The sequence below is a fragment of the Chamaea fasciata genome, unplaced genomic scaffold (assembly GCF_029207755.1).
Source record: "Chamaea fasciata isolate MVZ Bird 193981 ecotype frontalis unplaced genomic scaffold, bChaFas1.0.hap1 SCAF_3, whole genome shotgun sequence".
Classification (NCBI taxonomy): domain Eukaryota; kingdom Metazoa; phylum Chordata; class Aves; order Passeriformes; family Sylviidae; genus Chamaea; species Chamaea fasciata.
The window spans coordinates 25,485,496-25,510,100 of record NW_027094088.1 but is presented as its reverse complement, the minus strand read 5'-3'; the positions used below and the strand labels follow the sequence as shown (position 1 = coordinate 25,510,100).

At 38.5% G+C, this 24,605-nt stretch overlaps 1 protein-coding gene across 6 annotated transcripts in view; it reads left to right on the top strand.

Annotated features, from left to right (window-relative positions):
- THADA (THADA armadillo repeat containing) overlaps nucleotides 1-24,605 on the top strand; it is a 149,801-nt gene that overhangs the window by 80,411 nt on the left and 44,785 nt on the right. For all 6 annotated transcript variants that reach the window (XM_066178387.1, XM_066178388.1, XM_066178386.1 and 3 more), the window contains 2 exons: nucleotides 10,255-10,368; nucleotides 24,470-24,555. In XM_066178387.1, the coding sequence (XP_066034484.1) occupies nucleotides 10,255-10,368; nucleotides 24,470-24,555 (200 nt within the window). The remainder of the gene's footprint in view (nucleotides 1-10,254; nucleotides 10,369-24,469; nucleotides 24,556-24,605) is intronic.

Below are 24,605 nucleotides of genomic sequence, written 5' to 3'. Positions count from 1 at the left end.
CATTGCAGGTAGAATTCCAAATGTTCAAAGCAGAGATGAAAAATTCATTAACGTTGCTCTCTGATTATGCAGTTAGCCCTTTCTTTGCCCTTAAGTTTACCTTGGCTGGGGCACTTGCAGTTAAATGGCACTGTGGAAATTACTGGAAAACATTAACATTAACTTGTTATTGTAAGCTGACATCATGCTGAGCCTGATGAGAAGTGAAAATTTATAAATAGCTTGTCCATATGTGTAAGGCAAAAATCTGCTGATCTTCAGCAGTAGCATGATTCATGTATTTGCTGTAGTTTAACCTTCATTGTGAGTTTTCTATGTTTCTATGAAAACATAGAAACATTGGTAGTTTCAAAAACTTCAGGAAGATCAGTGGTCCAAAACTGACAGAACTGAGGAAATACTGTTGATATTTTCAGTGCAGTTTTGGTTGTACAATCTGTATCATACTGACACTTAGGTATTCTTCCCTCTGTGTTTTCTGAAGAGCCAAGTGCTTCCAAAAAATATGCTTAAAGCATAATTTTGTTTTTTTTTTTCTCCCCCATAAATTCTCATGTGCATGCCTACTGTCTATGAACTGGAACTTACAGGATCTGAATTGTCTGTCTCTGAGATGCATCCTTTATATATTTCAAATAAATCACTTAATCTCTGTTTCCTTGCCTGCAAGACTTTTATTCTATAATCTTTTATAATATGAGACTGGGGGATCATTTTGAGAAACAATATGTGATTACATAAGTAAAAACTTTATTTTTACATCATTCACAGAGAATAAATAAAGAAATGTTGTGTATTTCAGGGAGCCAGTCCTCTTTACTCTCAGATCTTCCTTGCTGGAAAGTGACTGTATCCACATATGCTTGGGCTGAACAGTGCTGCCATGTAGTCCAATGAGACAGAAAATACAGGAGGGCTGTTGAGTTGAGGATTGTCTTTTTTCTCACATGTTACAGCTAAGGGGATCCTCTCATACAAATTAATTCCTAGATGTTACTGTAATAAAAAGAAGAAAAATGAGTTTGCATTATGTGCATCTTTCTTTTTCCAGTTGTCTTATGTACTGCCCTTGTAAAGCTGAACTCGTTATTAATGTTTACACTTGGAATTCCATAGAACTTATCTGCAGGTTAAGCCCACCCATCAGCTCTGCTGTCTAGACATAAAGTTACTTTTATTGCATGTTTCAGTTGTATGTTCCCTTTTATAGGGATAATTCTGACAGAGGAAAATTCTTGTGAGTTCTACTTGCATTCAGCTCTATTGCTGTGTCAGAGGAGTTTGGTATTTGAGCTGGGGGTCTGGGCACCAGCATGGACTGTTGGATGGATCTGCATAGCTGTAGCCCCGATGTTCCCCTTGTTACCTGTATCTAACTCTGTGAGAATTTTCTTGAAGGGAGGGACATTTGCCCTATTGTTTGCACTCAGAGAGGTACAGCAGTCCCTGCCATCGAAGAGCAACCAATCTTACCTAAGTTCAGCAGGCTTTGAAATGTCGGCTTAGAGTTCAAATAGAAGAGTGCAGCTGGTAATACTGAGTTCCTCAGATGCAAACGGGGCCATTAATGGTAGCAAAATTCTTGTAAATGAAAGGCAAGGGAAGTTGATCCTCATGCAGAGACACGTACAGTCACAGATTGTCTGACAATGTATGAATGGGGAAAAGCTTTCAGAAACTGTAATACAACCTTGAAAGATGTCACTTTTTTTTTTTTTTTAATTACCCTGGTTATAGTTAGCTGCACTGGGACTTTTCATGTGTCAAATTTTTCCTCTGTCTTTAAAAATACTGAATATTTTTCTTTTGTTTGAGAGAGACCTGTGTATATACTTTCTCCTCTGTAAATTTAAAATCATTAGTTGAGAGAAGTAAATAATTTTCTGTAGCTGTAAGCTTTACTTCACTTTATTTTATAATGTGAATTTGGGAACTAAAAGCATCAAATTGATTTAGCTTACTTCTAATTGTTTTCTCAGCTTGTGTGTTAATACAGACATTCCTGAGGCAGAAGATCACCTCTACTGAAACCAGCAGGGCTGCGAGGTCAAGTGGCAGTGTACTTCTGAGCACTCTTGATAAACATGTTCATACTGTGTCTCTTACTATGTCAGCTTCTTTGTGTCCGTGGGGTAGCTGACAATATTCCTCCTATTTGTAAATATCCCTCAGTAAACAGGAATGTGTGCCTTGGTCTTTTATTTTCATTTGTTTCCTTCATGTGGGCATGCACAGGAGAGCTGTTATGAAGACATAGCCTGGGAAAAAACAATTTCAAATTGTTTCACTGCCACCCCTCAAAAAAAAGAAGAGGAAAAAGAAAGCCGGGGGGTGTGTGTGTGTAGCTTTATATCCTTTGAGGTAGCTGAATTAAGACAATGATGGGTGGGTTTTTAGGATGGCAGAGTGTAGATATGGAAGAAGAAACTTCATTGTATCCTTCCTGCTGTTTGTTCTGATCAGAAATACAGGCTGAGGAAAACTCCCAATTGCTCCCAGCAGTCTGGTGTGTTCGTTTCTCTAGATTTACAAGTTTTGGCTGCATGCTGTGGGAAGATAATAGGGATGTTTGCAGAGAGTGGAAATTGCACCAGCTCCACAGTAGCTTCTTTCATCTCTGCTCAGGCTGGCTGGGTAGGAGGATGTGTGTGAGACCCAGATTTGACTTTTCTTTCTTTGACTCATCAGGCAGATTTGCCTTTTCTTAGCCCTGGCTACTCACTGGGGTTTTCTCTTTGCTCATCAGCCAGTCCTTCTGGTTGGGTTTCTCTGCCCAGCACATGTACCGTTAGTTGAATGACAGCTTAAAAAGTATCATAAATCCCTATGGTAAAAAAATCCTAATAATGATAAAGTGAGACCTCATTTCTGTGTGAATAGGCAAACCATGTACTTCTAAGAAAAAATTCAGCCGGATCTTCCAAGTAAAATGAATCTACTGTTTCCTGGTAGCATACTTCCTATTGTTTTGTTTTCTCCTGGTGAAAATTTTGAGTCACATACACAAATTTTAAGCTGCAATTCATTTTCATCCTGACTAAAATAGAAAGAAAAACCTGGAGAAAAACCTATTAAAAATAGTATTGCAAGAATTTTGATCTGTGAAATTTCACATTTTTGGGCTTGTTTTAGGCAAAACCAGATTTATCTTGAATGTGAAGAACACATTTTTAATGATGGATGTTTTGTGATATATGTCTGTCACTGAGAAGAAAGCAACTTTCCTATCTTTCAGCATCTTCTAACTTTCATTAGTTATGGCACATTCATAATTTTCAGATGATTAAATAGCTATGTTATTCTTGCTGAGTTATACAGAGTTAACTGGTATTGTATTTTTATTCATTAATTTAGATGTCTTCAAGCCTTTTTTCACTTCTTAATTCAATCTAAACATGCTTGCCTTCATTTTAATCAAAACAAATTTTAATTAATCGATAAACCCAGCTTCATGAATTTTGTTGGATATATTTGGAAGAAGAATTCAAGTGCTATAATTTCTCATTAATAATAAAGCAAAACTGGGTAATTAGATAATGAACTGTGCTGACAAAACAAAGCCAAAAATCTGGAAAAATTGAATTGTGAGACAGCTGTTGCTTTAAAGGAAGAAAAAGATTTTATACAGTTTTCATAAAATTATTTGCAGAAGGGAATACTTGAACCTCAGGCTGAATTTATGAGTTCATACAAAAACAAATTTAAGGAAGCAATATTCATATGCAATCATGTAATGTATCTCTGGCAGAAATAATAATCTGATCTGTTAGTTGCGAAACTACTATTATGTAGTGAAAGACTTCTAAGAAAGGAAATGGTAGGAACGAAGGAAGGGATGGCTATAATAATTTGGTATATCTAAATGATCTAGGACTGTGAAAAGAATGATGGCTTTTCTAATACATTTGTGGGCGACAAGAGAATCGGTAAACATTTGAAATTCCTCTTCAGGATATTGCTATTTAAATGGGGACAGAAATTGAGAATATTTGCTCTCTCCCACAAGCACCAGGTAAAAACTTCTCTCATAATTAAATGCACCTCAGGGGGAGAAAATCCTAAATGACTGTAATAGAATTGATCTATCCACAGAGTTGCTAAACCTCAGTGTGACAGTCCGGGTCATGAGGACACAGAGCCCAGGGTGCCACCAGTGGTGCCTGGTGCAGCACCTTTGTGCCCTGTGGTTCTGGACTCTCTTTAAACTCTGCAGTGAGCGTGGACGCTTTTGTCTGGGAGATCAGTATGGACTGCAGGCACCGTGTTCATACCATACCCTGTGGTGATAAAACATATTTCTTTTCCACAAATACCAGTTTGTAACAGAGCAGGGTGGTAAGCAGATAGTTATAAACTCTCCTATCTGGTTTTGTATGGATATCCTTTTGGAAAACTGGGGGTGGTAGATGATGTTTTTAGTCCCATTGTAATTATCGCACTGGCACTTTTCATCTTTAAGGAAAAAAGGAATTTTAAAGACTTGTTTTTCCCTGGAGCTAATTATTGTAACTTTAAACTTTTTATCATACTTATAAAAATGCCTTCACCTATCACAGCAGCTTGCCACTTTTTATCTACATGGTTGTAGTAAAAAAAAAAAAAGAAATCGGACCTAAGTTTCAGAATACAGAGATAACTTGGCAGTTGAATTTATCATAGAAGAATAAAATTTTATCTGCCTTTAAATGAGAGAAGAAAAGAAAAATTATGTTTGAGGGTTTTTTACTAGCATGCTAATACTCAGGCAAAAGCTTTTGATGGGACTGTTCTGAAAACCCACCTGTAGCTTACTGTATGTTCTCACTGTTGCCATTTTGCAAATGCCTTTTTTTTTTTCTTCTTTTTTTTTTTTTGGCCTTCCCATGTTACTTCAACCTTCATAGCTTGGTGAGTGGCATATTTTTGAAGGCTCAGTATTTACACAGTGTTTTCTTTCAGCTGCTGAAACATCTGTATTCTTTGTATTTTTTTAGGGAGTTAAAGGATATATGTTGTGAATGTAAAGTTTCAGGTGATGTCAGTTTGGTTTTTTGGTTTGTATTTTCTTTTCCCCCCAGTAAGCACTGCAGTGAACACTGGGAGCATTGTTTCAGTTTTGCACTTAGGAATGTGACTATTTGTACTGTATACTTAATTTCATCCAAACATAGCTGAGGGCATGCACGAAAAAGTTTTTATTGCTTCGGATCATCTTAAGGGAGGAGGAAAGCTTAGTGTTGCTACTTCACAGAGAAGTGTGCCACTGGATAACCTCCTGTTCTTGGAAAATCTCGTTGTTTGAAAAAGGCGCTTGGTGCAGCAACACGCTGAAGAGTGTGCCTTCTTTCAAATGCAAACATGTGCTCATGTACACCACCTATCCACCTAATTATTGTTTTATGTCAGAAATTAAAAGTTTTATTATGAATTTCAGAAACCTTAGTTCCTCCTATGAAAGTATTGCTAATGCTATGAAATGTTAATTATAATTTGCTAGAAAGTGTGTCATGCTAGATGAACTTTGTGGCTGTTGAAAGGTTGTGCTGTATTTGCACTGTCTGTATGTATGTAGGAGAACTCTTGGCACCAAAATAAATTTGCACTAAGTAAATTTTGTGTTTGATACAAGTTTTCCTCCATCACTACACTGCTTCATTATTTTAATTGTGTATTTTCCAGCATTTCAAGCTGATATGAGAGCTGTTAAAGGTAATGATCGGCTGCATATCATATCGAAGTTAGTATGGGGGGAAAAATGTCTCTTCCTGCTTCTTGTGATTTACATTTTTGTCTTAGCTGATTTCCAACCATTTAAGTATTCGTTGTTGTTTTTTTTTAAGCAATGCACATTTTTTTTCACTTAATCATCTAAAATGAACACACAGAAAATAGCGGATGTTATGTCTTCAGGCCTGTTTGGGTACAAAGAAAACACTTAACTTTCTCATGTCATGACAGGGCGACAGTGTTGCATCTGGAACCACGCTGTTGGGTGGGGGATGGATGTGAACGGGACAGGAGGATATGTGTGCAGATTGACCAGTGGGGAACCAAGCCAGCTGTTCCTTTTTTCCTCTTCCTTCCCTTCTCTGCTTTTACCACTTTTCTAGAGGCTTCTTCAGCTGAAAAACCAGGGTGAGACATTGAAAGTACTGGAAGTTGGGAATGGCTGAAGAACAGAACATGACTGTTGATGTGCTGAGTCCTTGGGTTTTACTCATTAGGATATAGTGTCACGGCTGGGCTTGCTTGGGAGAGTTTGGTTTTTTTCTGTGTTATTTTGCACTAAGTAGTCCTCCCACGCAGATGTTTTTACCTGCAGCAGCATAGGACACGCTGACTCAGAGTTAGAACCTTGTGGACTGAGTGGTCTCAGAATGATCGATCACTGGACACTGTTGCCCATCATGTATCCAAGTATCTGGACTTCCCATGGCGTGCACTGTTCTAACAACTCTTGTCCAGGTTGATGGACAGTCTCTGCTGTCCTTTTGGTGTATTATCCTGGCTCCTGAGCAGCCTGCTTAGAGGAGGAAAAGGTTTCTGGGCATCCATGAACTCACCATCTTTAATGCAGGATCCAACAGAACTACAGTCAATACCTTGTCTCAGTGAAGTGTTGTATCTGTTCAAAAGAGCCACTCTCAGCCAGTAAGTCTTCATAAACCTTTCTCCACGCATAGTGCAAATCTTTGATAAGACTACCTTTAAAACAGAAAAAAAAAATCATTAATATATTGCCTTTGTGTAATAAAAAACCCAATGCCATGTACACCAGGAACACCATGACCTCACTGCATTTATGTGTGAGGAATTCAGCAGGGGATTTTAAATCATGTAGAATTCTGGACTTGAGGAGAGCCATGCACTGGAAAGCCTGTCTATTTTATTATCTATATCAAACAGTCTCATAAAATTTGCTACCTCTTCATGCAAATATTGCCTGGCTTGTAGTCTTAGATCATGGAAGCCAAAGAATGATGTGTCACATATGATGGAAGTGAAGAACTACTGAGGTTAACTTTTACACATTGCTTTTTTGGTTGCCTCTGGTTTTAGCTTACATAAAGTAAGGCTTTGTATAAAACATGCTGATGCTAACTGCAATTTCCAGTTTAGCTTAGACATTCTAAAATCTCATGCTGAGAAAAGAATTCCTTTGTGGGGAAAGCCTTCTAGGTGTCTAAAATTTGGTGAGGGTGCCTGAGTAAAAGACAGAGGGCTTGCGGTGAAATAACAAGAAAATCAGGATTTTGTGTACGTCAGAAAAATTCAGAACAGGCTAAATTGTAGTTGAACATTTTCTTTGATGGATGCAAGCACTTTTCAAGAGTGCATCGAACTCTCATGTGAGTTGCACCTTCTAATTCTACTGTTTAAAGAGGGCTTGTGTCCCGTGATTTTTTCCATCTGAATAGTTTTGAAAGGATTGGTTCATACAAAGAATTAACTCGAGAGGAGTTTTGGTTGTGTTTTGAGCACTGAATTTCCTACGTGGGCAAATTTAAATCCACCAGTTTGACCACCTTAGTATACACAGTTCTTTCTCTTTCAAGACCTTTGCCTTGAACAGTCAAACTACTTAGGTTTCCTCAGCTTCTACATGAAAGGCACTTGGAGAGTTATATTCAGAGCTGAAGAGATTAAATTGATTTAGGCTTCTGGGAAAAAAATGTGATAGCCCCTTCATAATTGTGAAACAGATTTTATATTATTGCTTAGAGGTAAATCCATTGTCGTTCCTGGAAATGAACACAAGCACGGAAGAATAAAATTGGAAAGGTTAAGGCACCAAATGGTTTTCAATTAGCAGAGGATATAAAAAGCAATAAGAGCTTCTGCATAAATATTATTTTCCATTTTCATTCTTTTTTTTCTGTTGTGTCTCTGACTTAACAAGGAATAAGGGCAAGCCACAAAAGTATAGAGAAACTATTAGTAGTGGCAGCTTAGTGCATTGGCTTTCATGAAGAAAATGAGTAGGTAAACCATTTCAATAATCAAACTTGCACAGGCAATAGCAGACTAAAGGAGAGGATTCAAGGTAGACATCTCTGGTGACACTTTGAAATGTTTGCAAGCTTGCACTTCTGCAAAGTCGAGAAAAAGATCAAGTTGGAAAAAGATCTTGGAAAGGCCATCTTAAAAAGATGCTATAAACAAAATGATGTTCAGAGGACTTCAGTAGATTTCGAAAAGAACAAAAGACAAGCTACTTCTCCAGGATGTGTCTTGCCTACAGAGCACCTGCTAACAAAGGGAGGCAGGAGTTTATTTCATTGTTCCTGTCAAAGGGCCCCAGTGGGATATCTGTGTTTAATAAGTGCCTCACTAGGAAAAAATCTGGACTGACTGAATAGTGTCCAGAGAACAGTTGTTTGCCATGAGGGCAGTGGTGGGAGCAGACAGGAACACCTTACCTCAAGAGCTTGGATTTTGAGGGTGGAAGACCTAGAGGAGGTTGCATTCTGCTTTCTTGGCTTGGTTTTCTATCTTGGTTTTCAGGATTAGGACGGTCAGGCGTTAGTTTCATTGAAGAATGTTTAGACCCTGCCTCAGTGTTTGTATGGATTAGATAGTCTCTTGACATCTCTTCTGTTTCTGTGCTTATTTGAAGTGACTGCAGCTGTTTTTCCACTTGAATGATTTCACAAAAAATAACCCAGATGAAATTGTGTCAAGTTAATGCTATGTGGCAGTGCTTGTGTTTCCAAAACAAGCAAACAAACAAAAAAATATAACCCCCGGAGCAAATGACAGCTGGAATGTGGAAAATCAAGATCCAGGATCTAAAAATCTGGATACAAAGGTTTTTCTTTTCCCAAAGTGAAGTGAAGACCCCAGCCTGATCCATTAGTCATTAAATTGTCACTTTGCAAGTATGAAGTGCTTATGCTCTCACATGTCAAGAGTGTTTCCATATAAAATGCTCACAATATGTATTTTCAGAAATGGTCTGATAATACCTCTTAAGGTTCCTAAATTCTCTGCGTGGTCAGTTTCAGTAAATAATGGGGGATGGACTTTTTCAATTTGCATACATTCTGTAAATGTAACTTAGCTGTGTAAGTGAACAGTATTTCCAATTTTGAGGCTGTAAGGCAAAATTCCTTATGCTGAGTAAGATCTTTTCCATTAGGCTTCACTACTGCAACACACTATGGGACTACTGCAACCATGTGTTTCTGTTTGGAAATTACCTCACCCAGGTGTTTCCTGTTCACTTGTGTGGAAATGGTAAAAGTCAAAACCAAGTGGGATGATACAGGTGCTGTCACTTGTGTCAAGTGTGTGTCATGCACCCTCTACCACATGCAGGATGGTCACTACAGGGGCTGGGCTTGGAGAGCCCCTCTACACTGTGCAGTTGGTATCAGGTTTCATATACTACCCCATATTTTCATTTAATGCTTAGGTAACTGTACTTTTTTTTTTAGCAGTTTTTTTTTTTTTCTTGACACTTTTCTGTATATTCAATGCTACTTGGAAAAACCTGTTTTTAAATAGCAATGAGGCTCTCTGAGTACATTTTTTGTTTCAGCTGTCTGACCAGAAAGTTACAGGTCTTGACTTTCTATTCTGGTACCTTGAATTCTTTCCTTCATCAAAGCTTGGACATATCTATTAGGTTTTTACATGACACTCTGGAGGAGAAAATGTAGAACCCCAGTGCAGGAGCTCAGTCCTTGGAAAGGGGAAGTGTGAGCATCTCCCTGCTCTGTGAAACCCAGCTGGCCACAGTGTTTGACTGGGGCCTGGAATGAAGGTTCTCAGGAGCAGGAATAAAGATACTTTTCTGTCAACACTTCAGAGTGGTTGTAGACAGTAATTACGCTTCCTGTATCCTTGGTTGTACTTGTACAGTGCAAGCAGCCCTGCTCCATCCAATGTGCCAAGCTGCCAGTCTGCTCCTCTGTGTGCTGGCTCTGGGGAGCAAATGGCACAGCAAGAAAGTTGAAAGTGGAGGGATGCTTAAGTTGGAAAAGGCCGGAGGAGGAGTCTTCATCCAGCTGCCTTCTGTTCACTTCATGGAGGTTAACATCTTCCAGCACTTTCTGTTGTTTTGTGTGAAAAGTGAGTTTTAAAGATGGGACAACTTAAGAATTTAAGGATTCTATCTGCTGAGAGGCCAAGTGAATACACGTTCTTCCTTGAGTAATGGTTGTTCATTTTTGCAGGCAACTGTTTCATCTTTCAATTAGTTGGAGGAAAAGCAGTGGCTAGAAACTCTTTGTTTTTTGTTTTTTTGTTTTTTTTTTTTTTTAAAAATTTAGTTTTTCACTTGCTGCTGTCGTACCTAGAATCAAACCAGTTTGCTAGTTTGGACTTCCAGCAGGGGCTGGGTGACATCATTACCTGCCTGGGAACTAAGCTGTGGCTGGCTAAAAGGTAAGATAAAACACAAAATACATGATTTATAAACACAGTTTACTAATGTATGGAAGACTTGTTGATTTTTAAAATTATTATTATTTTAGCAAGGTGGACAGATTTATTTGACTAGAAATACATAAAAGTTAGATGCCTTATTGCTTGCTGATTTTTAATCAAGGTCATTTTTTTTTCCAAAAGCAAGGATGGAAAAACATTTTAGTCCAGTCATTAAAGAAAAAAAATAACGGAATGAACATTCCTACAGAAACAGAAATATGAGGATAACTGTTGCTTCTTGGCTAAGAAAAATATGCCACATATATGGGATTTTTATGTTACTATTTTCTGACTTTGACCTTTACAGAAAATTAGTAGGAAAATGTCATAGCAATTGTTTAAACTAAAGTGTTTAACTGCCCACAAAAAATCCAAAATAGATTTCAAAACATTTTTCGTAAGTTCATCTTAAGGTGACCTACATATAATATAACTTTCTCTTCTCTCTTTCTCTCTTTCTCTCTTTCTCTCTTTCTCTCTTTCTCTCTTTCTCTCTTTCTCTCTTTCTCTCTTTCTCTCTTTCTCTCTTTCTCTCTTTCTCTCTTTCTCTCTTTCTCTCTTTCTCTCTTTCTCTCTTTCTCCTCTTTCTCTCTTTCTCTCTTTCTCTCTTTCTCTCTTCTCTCTCTTTCTCTCTTTCTCTCTTTCTCTCTTTCCCCCTCTTTCTTTTTCTCACTCTTTCCCCCTCTCTTTCCCTCTCTTCCCCCCTCTTTTCCCCCCTCTTTCCCCCCTCTTTCCCCCCTCTCCCCCTCTCTTTCCATCTTTCCATCCTTCCATTTTTTCTATCTTTCCATCTTTCCATCTTTCTTTCCCAATTTCCTTCTCTATTTTATCTCAGCAATTGTTTTTGAGAATTCCTACTCAAAACTCTAAAGGAGTCAGTTGTGAACAAAGAGTACAGGTCCTTGCAGAGATAGATAACTGGGAATATCCCACATTTGCACTGCGGTGTGAGGTCACCAGTGCAGCTAGTGCAGATCTCTGATAAAATCTGAGTCATTTTCTGACCATCAGAACCAAAGTCCCTAGAGGTTTGGAGAGGAGGGGCGTCTAGTGGTGGGGGAAATCTATCAGTGTTAACTGGCTTAGGGTAGTGGAGATACAGTTGATCTTTGGGAATTACAGAAGTGTCCTTCTCAAAGAGTGAGAGTGATGATATGGCAGATAAAACTTGGTGCAAATAATTGGAAAATGGTGCTCATGAAAAAAGTCTGGACTCTACCTGGGAAAGAGTGGGTTGACTGAGCAGATTTTTAGTTTTGAAAAAAAGTTACTGTTGTTCTTGGTAATGCCCAATAGGGGAGGGGGCAAATATCATAAAAAGAATGAAAACAACAGAAAACTCATCTCTGTGTGTGTGTGTGTGTATTAATCTGTGCTGTATATTTAAATATTGTGTAAATCCCAAAAAAGATACAGTAGGAATCAGAAGCAGTATAAAGACTGACAAGTATAGAGCAGCTTCTCAATGGGGACTGATTAAATAGGCTGAGATTATTTTTTTTTAATCACGGAAGAAGGGACAACTGAGGGATGTGAAATATGAGTCACATAGAAAGGGACAGAAAATTAGCATTCTGTCCAAGGTGGCAGATGTAAAAGAAACTAACTAATGAAGTTTTTAATGCAATTTTAATTTGGCCATGGAACTCTGTGATATGAGATAGTCTTGGTTTAAACCTGTCTGAATTTTTTAAACAACAATTTAACAGAGCCATGGAAGGAGAGTCCAGTGAGGTTACTGAGTATGTAGACATCACAATTGGCTCAAGAAATTCTTCAGCAATCTTGAGGGTTGAGACAGAGGTTTTGGCAAGTGCCACTGTTATGATTGTATTTCCTGTGTATCTGCTCTCTGCCCCAACTGGAGACATCATGGTGGATTTGGTTGACTTTTTCACTTGAATCAGCATAAGCATTTTTAAGTGTTTAAATGAGAATGTTAATTTGCTTAACTAAATTAAATTCACTGATACTGTTATAAAGAGTAAAACCCCAAACATTAGAGACCAAATTCAGTAGAAAGACATACATGCTAAATAATTCAAACCTTATTTTCTTGCAGCAAATGTGTAAAAGCTGGGCTCTGTTCATTACAGATTTTAAATAAATTCTATTTCCAAAGTAGTTTTCAGAATTGCCGTTTTTAATACATCAATCACTGATTGATGGACTGGTTGGGGTTTTATTGAGGGTTTTTTATTATTTTCCTTATTTATTTTATTATTTTACATTTATTATTATCATCTCTGGAAATGAAAACTTTTCAGGCCTCTCTAAGAAATTCTTCTGCACAGTAAAGGTGTTTTCCTGAAGAGAGGTGTTTTCTCTTTCACTTGCCTGTAAAAGGTCACAGCTGTAAGTGGTGATATTATCTCCCTGTCAGCAGCCCATTTTAATTTTGTCAGTGTGTTGTAACCTTCTTGTCATAGTTCTCCACAATGCAGTTAATGCTATACATAAAGGATTTTAGATTGTCTTTCTCCCCAGATAGTAAAATTTTGTATTATGAGCATGTAGCCTTGCAACACTAACTTAAAGCATGGGGATTTTAACTGAGGGAAACCTACTTTTTCCAAATTTCTAATGTACTTTATCATTCTTGCACGCTTTGAGCTGAGGTCCCTTCCCTTCCTTCCCTTCCCTTCCCTTCCTTCCCTTCCCTTCCTCCCTTCCCTTCCCTTCCCTTCCCTTCCCTTCCCTTCCCTTCCCTTCCCTTCCCTTCCTTTCCCTTCCCTTCCCTTCCCTTCCCTTCCCTTCCCTTCCCTTCCCTTCCCTTCCCTTCCTTCCCTTCCCTTCCCTTCCCTTCCCTTCCCTTCCCTTCCCTTCCCTTCCCTTCCCTTCCCTTCCCTTCCCTTCCTTCCCTTCCCCCTTCCCTTCCTTCCCTCCCTTCCCTTCCCTTCCCTTCCCTTCCCTTCCCTTCCCTTCCCTTCCCTTCCCTTCCCTTCCCTTCCCTTCCCTTCCCTTCCCTTCCCTTCCCTTCCCTTCCCTTCCCTTCCCTTCCCTTCCCTTCCCCTTCCCTTCCCTTCCCTTCCCTTCCCTTCCCTTCCCCTCCCCTCCCCTCCCCTCCTCTCCCCCTCCCCTCCCCTCCCCTAACTTTTGCTAAGATAAATGTATTCAGTGTGGTGTCATTAAAAAAAAAGCAAAGCAGAAAAGCCTCCAAGAAGCAACCCAAACAAACAAAGTTATTGAAGTGGCATTTTCTGGTGGTTTTAGTGTCCCACATTCAGTGTGCACCTTTACTGTTGGTAGTTGACTCCGTGGAGGTTAACATCTGCTCTGTGGTCAACTCTGGAGTATGAGGGTCTTGTTCTTGCTTTTCTTTTTCCTTGTTTTGAAGGAGTTTTAAGAAGGTTGTGTGGCAGCTGAGTTGGGAAACTCAGTGTCTACTGGGTTTCTAGATGTTGGGAGAGCCTGTTCGGAAATCAGCACTTCATTCTTGCCCTGTTGTTAGGCTTCTTGGTATGCATCTGCTGCTGTCAGAGAGGGTGATGGCTGGGTGGACCCTCAGTCATGTACAGACATTCTTACCTTGTTTCTGTTCAGGCAAAGAGAATGAGCACCTCAGGGAGAAGTTAATGGATCCTCATCTGGCTTTTCTGCCTTTTTCATAAGGAGATAATTTAGCATGTCACTGATACTGCAGGGCAGAGACTGTTTGAAAAGAGGGTATAAGAGGCACTCAGCATTAATCTTAAATAGTTAAAAAAAAGTTAAAATAACAGGAAAGTGGTTTGTGATGTGGGGAATTATTCCAAACATCAATTTTCAATCACATTTCTGTGCTAGTTCTGTAAAGTTCTTGCTGGTGTTCTTTCAGCTATGTACTTCCTTTGTACTATGGAACAAACTTCTCTAAGAATCTTGAATTACAAAACTTTGGCTTGCATATGCAGTTCTTAAAAATGAGGCTTAGTTCTCATGTGTGTGTATTTGGAGGAAAGATTGTCATTCTTCGGTGGTTTCCTGAACTGCATGAGGATTTTTTTTTGTTTGGGTTTTGGTTTTAGGGTATTCTTTGCCTTTTCAGGGCCAGAATGTAATTTCCTTTCATCAGAATTTATTGCTGTAGAATAGCTCAAGATTCTATTGCACATCCATGTAATACACTAATCTCTTTTTTCTTCTCCATGCTACAACCTGATTTTCATTTAGAGAATAAAATGGTGGTCAAATTTGCAAAATCAAATTTCATAAAGCATTCACTTTTTCAACTGGTATTTTCTATCTGTTGTGATGGCCGACTTCTCACACTGATGGGGCATGGTTGCTTTTTCTCCTTGGCTTTCTTTTTATGTCTTAAAAAACATTAACTTTTCCTTGTATTCATAATTAGTATTTTCATTTTTGATGTTTTGAATGAAACCTGCCTTCCTTCCATTTCTCAAGGTGATGTTGTATCTTTTCACTTTAATTGTATATTTACACTTTGCTTGGTGTTTTTTATTTTGTTTTGGAATATACCTGTTTGTTAGTCTAAAGTGGTTTAGTAATGTTACTGCTTTCCTTGACCTTCACACCAGCATTAGTTTTCTGCATTTTTTGCAAATGTGAGAGATGCAGAATGTTTGAGAAGGACAGAAATTTAAAAAAAAAAATATAAAATCTGCTTTGTTGGAGAACTTAGGTGATGGAATGAAGTGAAGTAAATTAGGCTGATGAAAACTTTAGAATATGATCAGTTTATCAAGCTAAATCTTAAAAAGAGTTCAAAGCTCTGTCATATGAATAAATTTTTTAAAAGGTAGTTTTTAGGTCAGCTGCATACCAGGGAGTTACAAGACTAACTCTAGTTGCCTTCTGCTTCATAAATATAGAACGCTAGAAGAGCAGCCTTTGGATTTGGTAATGTTGTACAGAAGTCCCAGAAACATCTCTCTTGTTTAATTTGTAGCCTTTGGCACGACAAAGTATTGGTATTGGAAAATTTGAGAAATCATGTCATCGCATGGTTTTGCTGTAGGATGCTGCTTTTCAGCACTTTGAGTTGGATTTTTTTTTTCTGCCTTCCTGCTTACTGGAGACCACAGGAGGGGGAAAAGACTTTGAGGTTCCACCAGAAATCAAATAACATACTCTGCTAACCTCTAGCTATGTGCCATTTCTTAGCTGAGAGCTTGTCTGCACTGGGAGAGTTTGGAGAGTTTACTTCTAAGAAGGTGGCTTTCTTGAAACTGACTTGTGGGGAGCAACCTTGTATAAAACCAGTTGGCTTTGCATTTTGCAAGGAATTGCTGGTTAGTCTGGAATGGGCCACCTGTGGTGTTTTTATAACCCAAATAACCCGTGCTCTGCAGTGCTGCTGCTTACAACTCTCTGCTTTTTGGTTGGCACTGTTAAAAATACAAATAGGTCCTGCACAAGATTCAAGTTCGCGCAACAAATACATGCAGAAGTTATTTTAGGCACAGGCTCAAAACGAGGTTCACTGTTCCCTGAGATATGTGCTGCTTGGTTTTCCCCCGGCTGACTCTCCAATGATCCAGCTATGACTGCTTTGAATGAGGAAAATCTCATCAGTATTTTATAGCCCTACAGATTACGGTAACTTGCCAGGTTTTGATGGCCATGGCACTCCATCAAGCCTGTTGTATCCCTTTTCCCCCTCTGCTTTTGGCAGCGCTGTGTGAGTGACAGTGGGCAGATAGGCAATAGACAATAGTCTTAGGTCCTTCCTAGGAGGAACTTCACGTGAGGTGCATTTAGGCCATCTGTGTAGAAAGCAAGAATGTGGCCTCTTTGTGGTTTCAGGACTTCATGGCTCAGACTGTAACCTAAATCTGCCTTTCTTCTCATTGCCTCTTAGGAGAGACAGTGGTAGCTTCTAGTGAGCAGACTATTACAGACAAAACAGGGGCACATGCAAGCATACCTAGACAGGAGTGCAACATGCCCATGGCTCTCTGCAGTTTTGCAAGCAGCCTCTGTGTGATTTTTGAAGTGGTCCTTATTTGGGAATTGGAAGTGGCTTTTTGTACTTCTAAAACAGCAAGAAGTGGGGAGAGTATAAGGTTATCATCCTTGACAGAGAGAGAAATCCTCTTCTTTTAGTGCTCTTGACTCTTCTTCTTCTTCCACCACATCAAGATGAACCTTCTTGTCGTTCCAGGGCCATGTCTGCACTTGGCATCTTCCTGTTTTCTAACTTTTCCACTTTTTAATTTCTGTCTTTAAAACCTACACGTTGAGAAGTACAGTTAATGACCTTTCTTTGTTAGTGGTCTGTATGTGTTGTACGGCTAAGTTCAAAAGTTGAAAAATAGTTTTAATGATTGATCCTTTCTCCGCAGAAGTTTATTTACCGGGTTTCAAATGGAAAACTTTCCGTCAGCTGAAGCAAAATTCATGTGTTTACCCTTGCACACACAAAATGTGAAGGGAAATTTTTGTTGTCCTGTTCCAGCTGAAAATTAAGTGTACCAACATGAACAGCTCACAGAATCACAGTATATGCTGAGTTGGGAAGGGACCTGCAAGGATCATCGAGTCCGACTCCTAGCACTGCACAGGCCATCCCAAGTCACACCATGTGCCTGAGAGCATTGTCCAAGCGCTTCTTGAACTCTGTCAGGCTTGGTGCTGACTCACCAGTAATTTGTTAATCTGCACGTTCTAACCCATGGACCTTGTTTAGCCTGGTTTGTCTTTGTTTTTGAGAACAGTCATAGCACGTCATTGTTCATAAATGTACTCCTGAAGGCATGAATTTAAATCTTACATGCTTTTAGCAGGCTAATTTAGGTTTCTGTGCTGCTCCAAGTCCACTCATGCACCAGTTTTGATAACAGTACCTTTAACACGGCTACAAACTGTTTATTTAGGCTGTTGGTGATTGCTTGTTTTGGAACACCCACTTCGGGTATCAGAAGAGATGTTTGGACTTCAGGCTGAAGTTTAAGATGTACTTTGCATAAGATAAAATAGTGTTTGACTCTGGTTCATAGGTATATTCCTAACTTAAATAGGAACATTCCAGGAATATTAAGTTTTGGATAAGGTTGCTTAAGGTCTTCCCTTCACCAGCGCAACATTTGGAGTAGGCAGAAACAATGTACAGTTACAGATTTTGGACATAAATCCTCGCTTATATCTGAAAATGCTTTTCAGTAAATAAACATGAGAGTTTTCATCGCGTTTTCTTCATAAGTAAGCCTTCTGATGTTAATTGTATAAAATTCATTAAATTTGCACATGGGATTAGTTTGACCTCTTAAGTTTTTAGGAAGTTGCTCAGGAATCACATGAGGTTCTCATTAAGAAACAAAAAAGAGAACAGCCAGGATTATTTTATCAATCAGGTATGCTAAAAACAACACCAACAAAACACAGCCTTTCAGTATCATCCACCAAGGACAGCTGGAGCACAAATTAATTTTTCTTAATAGCTGAAACTCAGGATGTTCTTGGTGGTATCACAATGAAAAAATAATTTGTGTAGCTTCTTTTTGAAGCAATAAATTCTCTGTCTACCACGGAAACTAATAACAACATGACAGTTTGGCTTTGAGGGTAGTAGAAAACCTTAAATCACCAGACTAGCAACTCCTTTGGAGACAATGCCTGCTCTAATGCTGGATGAGCTGTCCCTATAGAATGGGCAAGTGAAGGGACTGTGCCCATGGTAATTACTCAGAGAAGATCTCAAAAGCACCAAGTAGGCAAGCTGATGCACTTTTACTAATGTTTGAATTTCTATTTCTATGCGGGTGTTCCTATGCTTCCAGGAACTCAGCAAGGTTTACTTGGTAGTGCAGGCTTCATTATTACTTTTTAAAAAGCTTTCCATTAAATGTAGGTCTGTTGGCTGTGATGTTCATTGATGTGCTGGTTTCGTATTACATGGTTCAAAATGCTACGGACTAAGTTTAATAATTAAATCCATTATTAATGTCTCCTTAAGAAGACAAGAGGAAGGCCATGCGTGTTGATTCTGTGCTACAGATGTGGGCTCTGAGAGAGAATAAATTAAAATATGAATGCTGCCCTCTAAACAAATACACCCCCAAAAACCTCAGTCTTTAGAATACTGCAGAATTTGAAAGCTAATAACCAAAACAACAGGAGAAGATTTAATCTTTTAATCAGCCTCTCGACGTATGTGTAGGAGTGATTTCCATCAGCTTTGTCGCCTCCATAAATGACAACTGATCCTTTAGCAGATCACGCTGCAGGTAAAATGTGGTCAGTACAAAGCCAGCTTGGCCTGGTTCATCAGCTGCCCTCCAAGGATAGAGCTCCCCATGGACAGCCCTCAAGGATTATGTAAAGCTGACTGTATCAAGACTCAGGACATCACAGATGATGCACTTTTTGGTGTGTTTAGAAGATGTTCAAGCTGATACAATGGCAGGTCACATATCAGAACAATCTGGACACCAGAAGTTGGAATACTTTTGGAGATTTGCCTTCTTAAGCAAGGACTATGCTGAGAGTTGATAGAGAGGGAAAGATAAACTGTAAACCCAAAATTTAGTTGCCTCTCTATCAACTCTCAACTATGCTGAGAGTTGATAGAGAGGGAAAGATAAACTGTAAACCCAAAATTTAGTTGCCAGCATGCCAGCCACAAAAGCTGAGATTATGGAAGACAATGACACAGTGGGAAACTCATAATAGGAAATTGCACAGATCCCATCCCCAAGTACTGGCTATGACATGTTTGACTTAATCAAAATTCTTTGCTGTGTTTATGTAGAACTAAAGATGAAATTCCCGCCTCAAATGTTTGCAAAATTTCGACTTACCAGCAATGTTTATGAAGTTCAGAAATACAGGAATTTGTGCAATTGCATCCTGTGCATTAACTTGAATATGATGTTCAGGAAACAAATTCGATGCATCTGTTGGAATCAAAAACTGTATGTAATAACTGGTGGCTAGAAAGTAGGAGAATTTGGGGTTAAAATTCATCACCAGTCAGGTGATCTATTTTGCCAGCTAAAATATAATTCTTTTTGACAATAACATGTTATTTACACAGAAGAATAGGGCAGTGTTTAGTAATTACAGTGTTTCTTTTAATATGGGACTTTTTCTAAAATTATATTGATAAGTTTAATCATAAGAACAGGTCTTCCTTCCAGGAACTTCAGTCCTTTCCAGCCTTTCCAAAGGCTCCAGAAACATACAGCCTTACAGTAACAGTGACTTTTTCATTGAAGACCAGAGAGGGATTAGGCAGTTCATTTAATTAATTGATCACTTTGAAAATTGAAATGAAAACAGTCATGCAAGTCGTTAAGATGAATCTCTTCTCTTCAGAAGGTAGCTGTGAATTGACCTTTGAAGGGGTTGCAGTTGTAATCTTGTCATCTCTGGTGTCTTTACCCTGTTGCTTAAGAGTGTGTTGTTACATTTTTGGACAACACACAGAGATTTTTAGGTGACTGTAAGTTGTGTAGTTTTGACTAAAGTTCTACATCAACTTGATTCATTATCCAAATCTTGTCATCAGTTTTTAAAGTTTGGAGCTGAGATTACCCAATCTCCATCCAATTAGCCATCTACAAGAGAGATATTCTGGATTTTTTTAAAGAGACATTAAATGTCATGTTGCATTTGAAATTTCTTAGTGCTCATTGAGGGTTTGAGGAAATACGCTTTGATTTTTATGTTGTTAAATTTTTAGTAAATATTTTAAGTTGCTGTATATTAAACAGTGCTTGTTCTGCTAATAGTTTTCCAACATCTGTTTCCTAATGAAGAAAAATATGAGCAAAATAAACCACCTCTTTGGAAAACATTGAATTTTTAGAATAACCAAAAGCTAATGCAATAAACATTAACACGAACTGCTTTGATTTCATAATCACTAGCTTGTATCTGTCTTATTTATGTAACAAATGCAATAAATTAATGTTGCAGTTGTTGCTCATCTTCAAGTGAGGTGGAAAAAGAGGAATGATTCACGATAAAATAGCTGTCAGCTTCTTAAGTCATCTGTCATTGAAAACTGGGATTTTGGGAAGATAGTGAGAATCTGCAGAAGTTTTGCGTCAAAATTCTTTGGTACTTGCTGTAAAGGGGTGTTGGCATCATGCCTTAAATACAGAAATCTGGATGGTTGTAAATGATGCCCTTTAATAAGTAGAAATGCTGTTTAAGGGCCTCTGCAAAACTTAGTGGTTACAGAAGCAAGAGATTGTCTTTTTCCTAGTGTTCTGACAGAATTGAGGCCAAATGTGTGAGCTTTCCATGTTCTTTGCTCCTTGTTTCTCTTGGAAAAGAAGATAATTTGCTCGTAATTCATTAATGTTGATCTTGTTTAAACTAAACAGTAATACAGGAGAAACTTAATTTTAAAAGTTAAGCCATGTGTTCCTGATACAGTTGAAGCAATGAAGTTGTGGGAGCCAAGTACACAGGAGGTCTGTGACCACATATTGCTGATTTCTTCAATAAATGCCAGTTTAGTTTGCATTAGGTCTGCCATCCAAAATAAGCAAACCATTGACTACCTCAAATTCAGCACGACTTAACTATAAAAGGTGAATCAAACATTTTAAAGATAATATTTGTAGAGCTTCAAGCTGTGAGAGTCTAGGATTGATTTCAGTTGCATAGATCTAAGCTGCAGTCAGTGGTACTTAGTGGAGGTAAAGGCAGAGCAGAAGTCAAAGCAGCCCTACTGCTACTGTGGGTAGCCAAAGCCAGCTGGAGCAAACCCCAGTGTTGCACATGGAGCTTCTGAACCTGCCCAGTCTGATTTACATCTCCAGAGAGGGAATATCTCCTGAGGGGTATGCTTCCTCATTCACCTACCAGGCAGTTCCTTGTTAAAAACAAATAGCTCTTTGTTACTCTGGTCATATAATATTCTATAAGTGCTTGACCTAGGCCTCTTCAAAGGCTTGTGAATGGGAGCCTGTGAATTTTAACAGATTCTTTAGCTCCATTAACCTTTTTCCTTGAAAAAAATCCCTGGACTCTTAATGGCAAACAAAAGGTTTCCTCCTGCAAGTGTCCTGAACTCTTTTTCAATTTTACATTCACATGCCAGAATTGAAAATGCGATTGCAAAGAAGTCTGTCTATTCTCTCCCCAATTACTTGATCAGCATTAATGACAAGAATTTGAGTAGGTTTGGAAGATTTATTTTCAGGGTTTAATCCAGAAATCTGCTATGAAGTGTTAATAGTATGCAAACTGGCAGCTGTGTCAAGCTCCAAATGAGAGCATTATGAAGGAGTACTAGAAAGTGTGGGGCAAGCTCCTAAGTGCAGTAAAATTCCAGGAGCAGGCTGGCTATAAGCTCTAGATCCAAACACAAAGTAACAAATGGAGCTGCTGAAAATTGTGATTTAAGGCATCTGGACACAGTATGTCAGGTGGCCATTTGGTCTTTGGTGTCAGCTCTTTGACTTCCAGATGTGCTGTTGTTACACTAAACTACTGACTGGCATAGACAAAGCATTGCTTTAATCAGGTATGGATCTGTGCCCTGGCATCACTAGCCTGCTCTTAGAATAGATGTGTAATAGTATGAATATTGTTTTGATAGGTATTTTATATTTCTGGGTGGGTATGCCGTTAGATATGAGAGTCCTAACCATCTCTAGCTCTAACCTGTCAGTTTCATGTGCAGTTTATCATCTGGAGTGAGTATATGATGTATTTGTTTCCATTATTAACCTGGTTGGAAGGGAAATGATATAATTTTTGTGTTTTGGACAGCAAAAAAGGAATGCTGTTCCACATGTCTGGAGCTCCCACCTTTTGCTACTGCTGTGACGTTCTTGTTTGGAGACAGATTTCCTCAAATCTTGTTTATGAGGGCACCACTTTATTGATATTGGTGCTAAAAAGAAAACATCTTGTACTATTCCCACTCTTGTTGCTGAAGTCCTGCACGAACAGGTCGTGTTAAATACTGTGCAGTGCATCATTTGAAATGTTCAGCATTGTGATTTTTGGCTGTCAGATCTGTTACGTAAATCACAGTTTGATTGTCTTCAAGACTGAGCTTTCTGCTACAGTCTGAACAACACTGAAGTTTCTTGGTTTTGGAAACCTGAATTTCCTGTTGTGTCCATCTGGGACATATGGATGAGCATTCACTAGCATCACCAGAGCAACGGAACTAGCCAAGGACAAACGTTTGGCATGTTTTATGCTGGAAAAGTCTCCTTTCAAAATCAAAACTTGCATGTGCACATAGTTAAAATGAAGTGGTAAGTGCTTAAAAACTGGACTATAATAAAAAACATGCCAGTGTTGCTGTTGCCTCTTCTTCAGTAAAAGTTGCATCAGCCATGTTTTGCCCAGGGCACAGTTTGTACGTTGGAAATTTTCTTTCCACTGAAAACACAGAATGATAAGTGAGTCTTCCATTTCTGGGGGGAGCTGAAGTGCAGTAGACCCGTCAGGTTCCTCTTATTGGCTGAAAACTTCTGTGGCTGCTTTCATCCATTTGTGAAACCTCTTGTGGTTTGTTTTTCTTCTGAGCCTTTGACTGATCAGTTCCTCTGTTTTCTCATGGATTGGGCGCCCAACTCCGTGAGTATTACTTGGTGGTGTTTTCACACACATTTGAGAAGAAAAACTTAGGCAGCAACTGGATGCCCAACACACAGGAAAGATCTTTGCATAACTAGGGTGGATAGAAATAAAGTCTGCCTAATACAGCTGTTCAAAAATAGGCCATATTAAAATTGCTTTGGCTTCTTAAGGCTTTGGTTCTTGGTGATGTGCATCTTCTCAGCAGGCAGCTTTTAGCTCTTGTACTTTAAGGCAAGTGGTAGGAGGCAAGCATGAAGAAGTTTGGGAAGGTATGAACCTAGACTACTTCACTAGTAAGAAAGTGTCCAAAAGGTCTCTTTTTATGCAAAAAGGAGAAAGAAACTCTTCTAAAGAGAGATCCTGGTGGCATGTATTCTGCTGTGTGTTATGTGGATGCCTAATATTGTAGGCCATAAAAGAAAGCATAAGTATTTTAGGCTTCTTTCTGAGTTTATTACTGAAGGTGAGAACAGTGTTTGTGGTTAAAGTTGTCTTTTTTAATAGGTTCATAGGCTAACTCCATAGGCAAATACAGCGGCCAAACTATGTAAGAACCTCCAACCTTTCATTTTTATGTCATTGTCACATATCTTACTTGAAAAAGCTTTTTTTTCCCCTTGGATTTTAAAGATGTTAGAGTTCAGAATGTTTGTTGGAACATTTTTCATTAACAATTTTTGAAAGAGTTTCAAATATCAAGATAAGCATACAAAGAAAGTGCCAGATAAAATAAAAATGAAATACTGAACAGAATTAGTCATACTTCAAGCTTGTGCTGCTTGATTCTGAAAGTTTTTGTTTTAGTACAAGTCCCATTGGGCTCTTCAGAATAGTTTCTGTATTTTGAACTAGATTTCCTGTTTGGTCACATTTTAAGTTATATTTTTTAAAAGTTTTCGTGGCTAAATGTGCTTCAGTGATAGTAATACAGAAAAAAATTCAGTTGTTACCTAATTTTATTTTTCTAATTGGAGAGAAAATAGATATTTCTCACTTGCAAATTGAAAAGGTAGAGCAGAAACTTGCCTATTACCAATTTCCATTATATACACAAAATCCCAAATATTCTTGTTTGGAAAAAGAAATACTTAGTTTTAAAAACATGAACACCTCTGGTCTTCATCAGAACAGTGAGAGAGCCATGGCCATTAAAATGGTGTAGCAGGTACTTTGCAAGGGAGGTTTCTCTTTTAGAACTGTAACAGTAAAAACTGAAGATTTCTTTTTGTTGATGCATTTAGTTACACACATTATCTATAAACAAAAGAAAGACGTAGTAGGTGCTACAAGGAGCTGGTTCATCCAGTAATAATGAAATGTATCAACTGCCATTTAGTGGAATGGCTGGAGGAGGAAGGTGCTGCCAATTCTGCAAGGGAGACTGTCGCTCAAAATGGACCAGGAAGTGAAGCTAAGATTACTTGGCCTTATTATTTTATATATGCAGTCTAATTTGACCAATTGATTAGTTCAAATAGACATGCCGAACTAGTTTGTTTCACTGCTGTTTCTGAGCATAAGGTTATAAGGATTTGTTTCAAAAACTTGGTTTATTTTTTTTTAGGCTAAATCCTTGTTTGGTGACCAGAGCTGCCTATCTTGATGTTCTTGTGATGTTGAGTACTCACCTGGAGAAGTTTCAAAAGCAAGGTAAGTCAAATATACTATTCTATACATTGAATTCAATTTATTAGGGTATC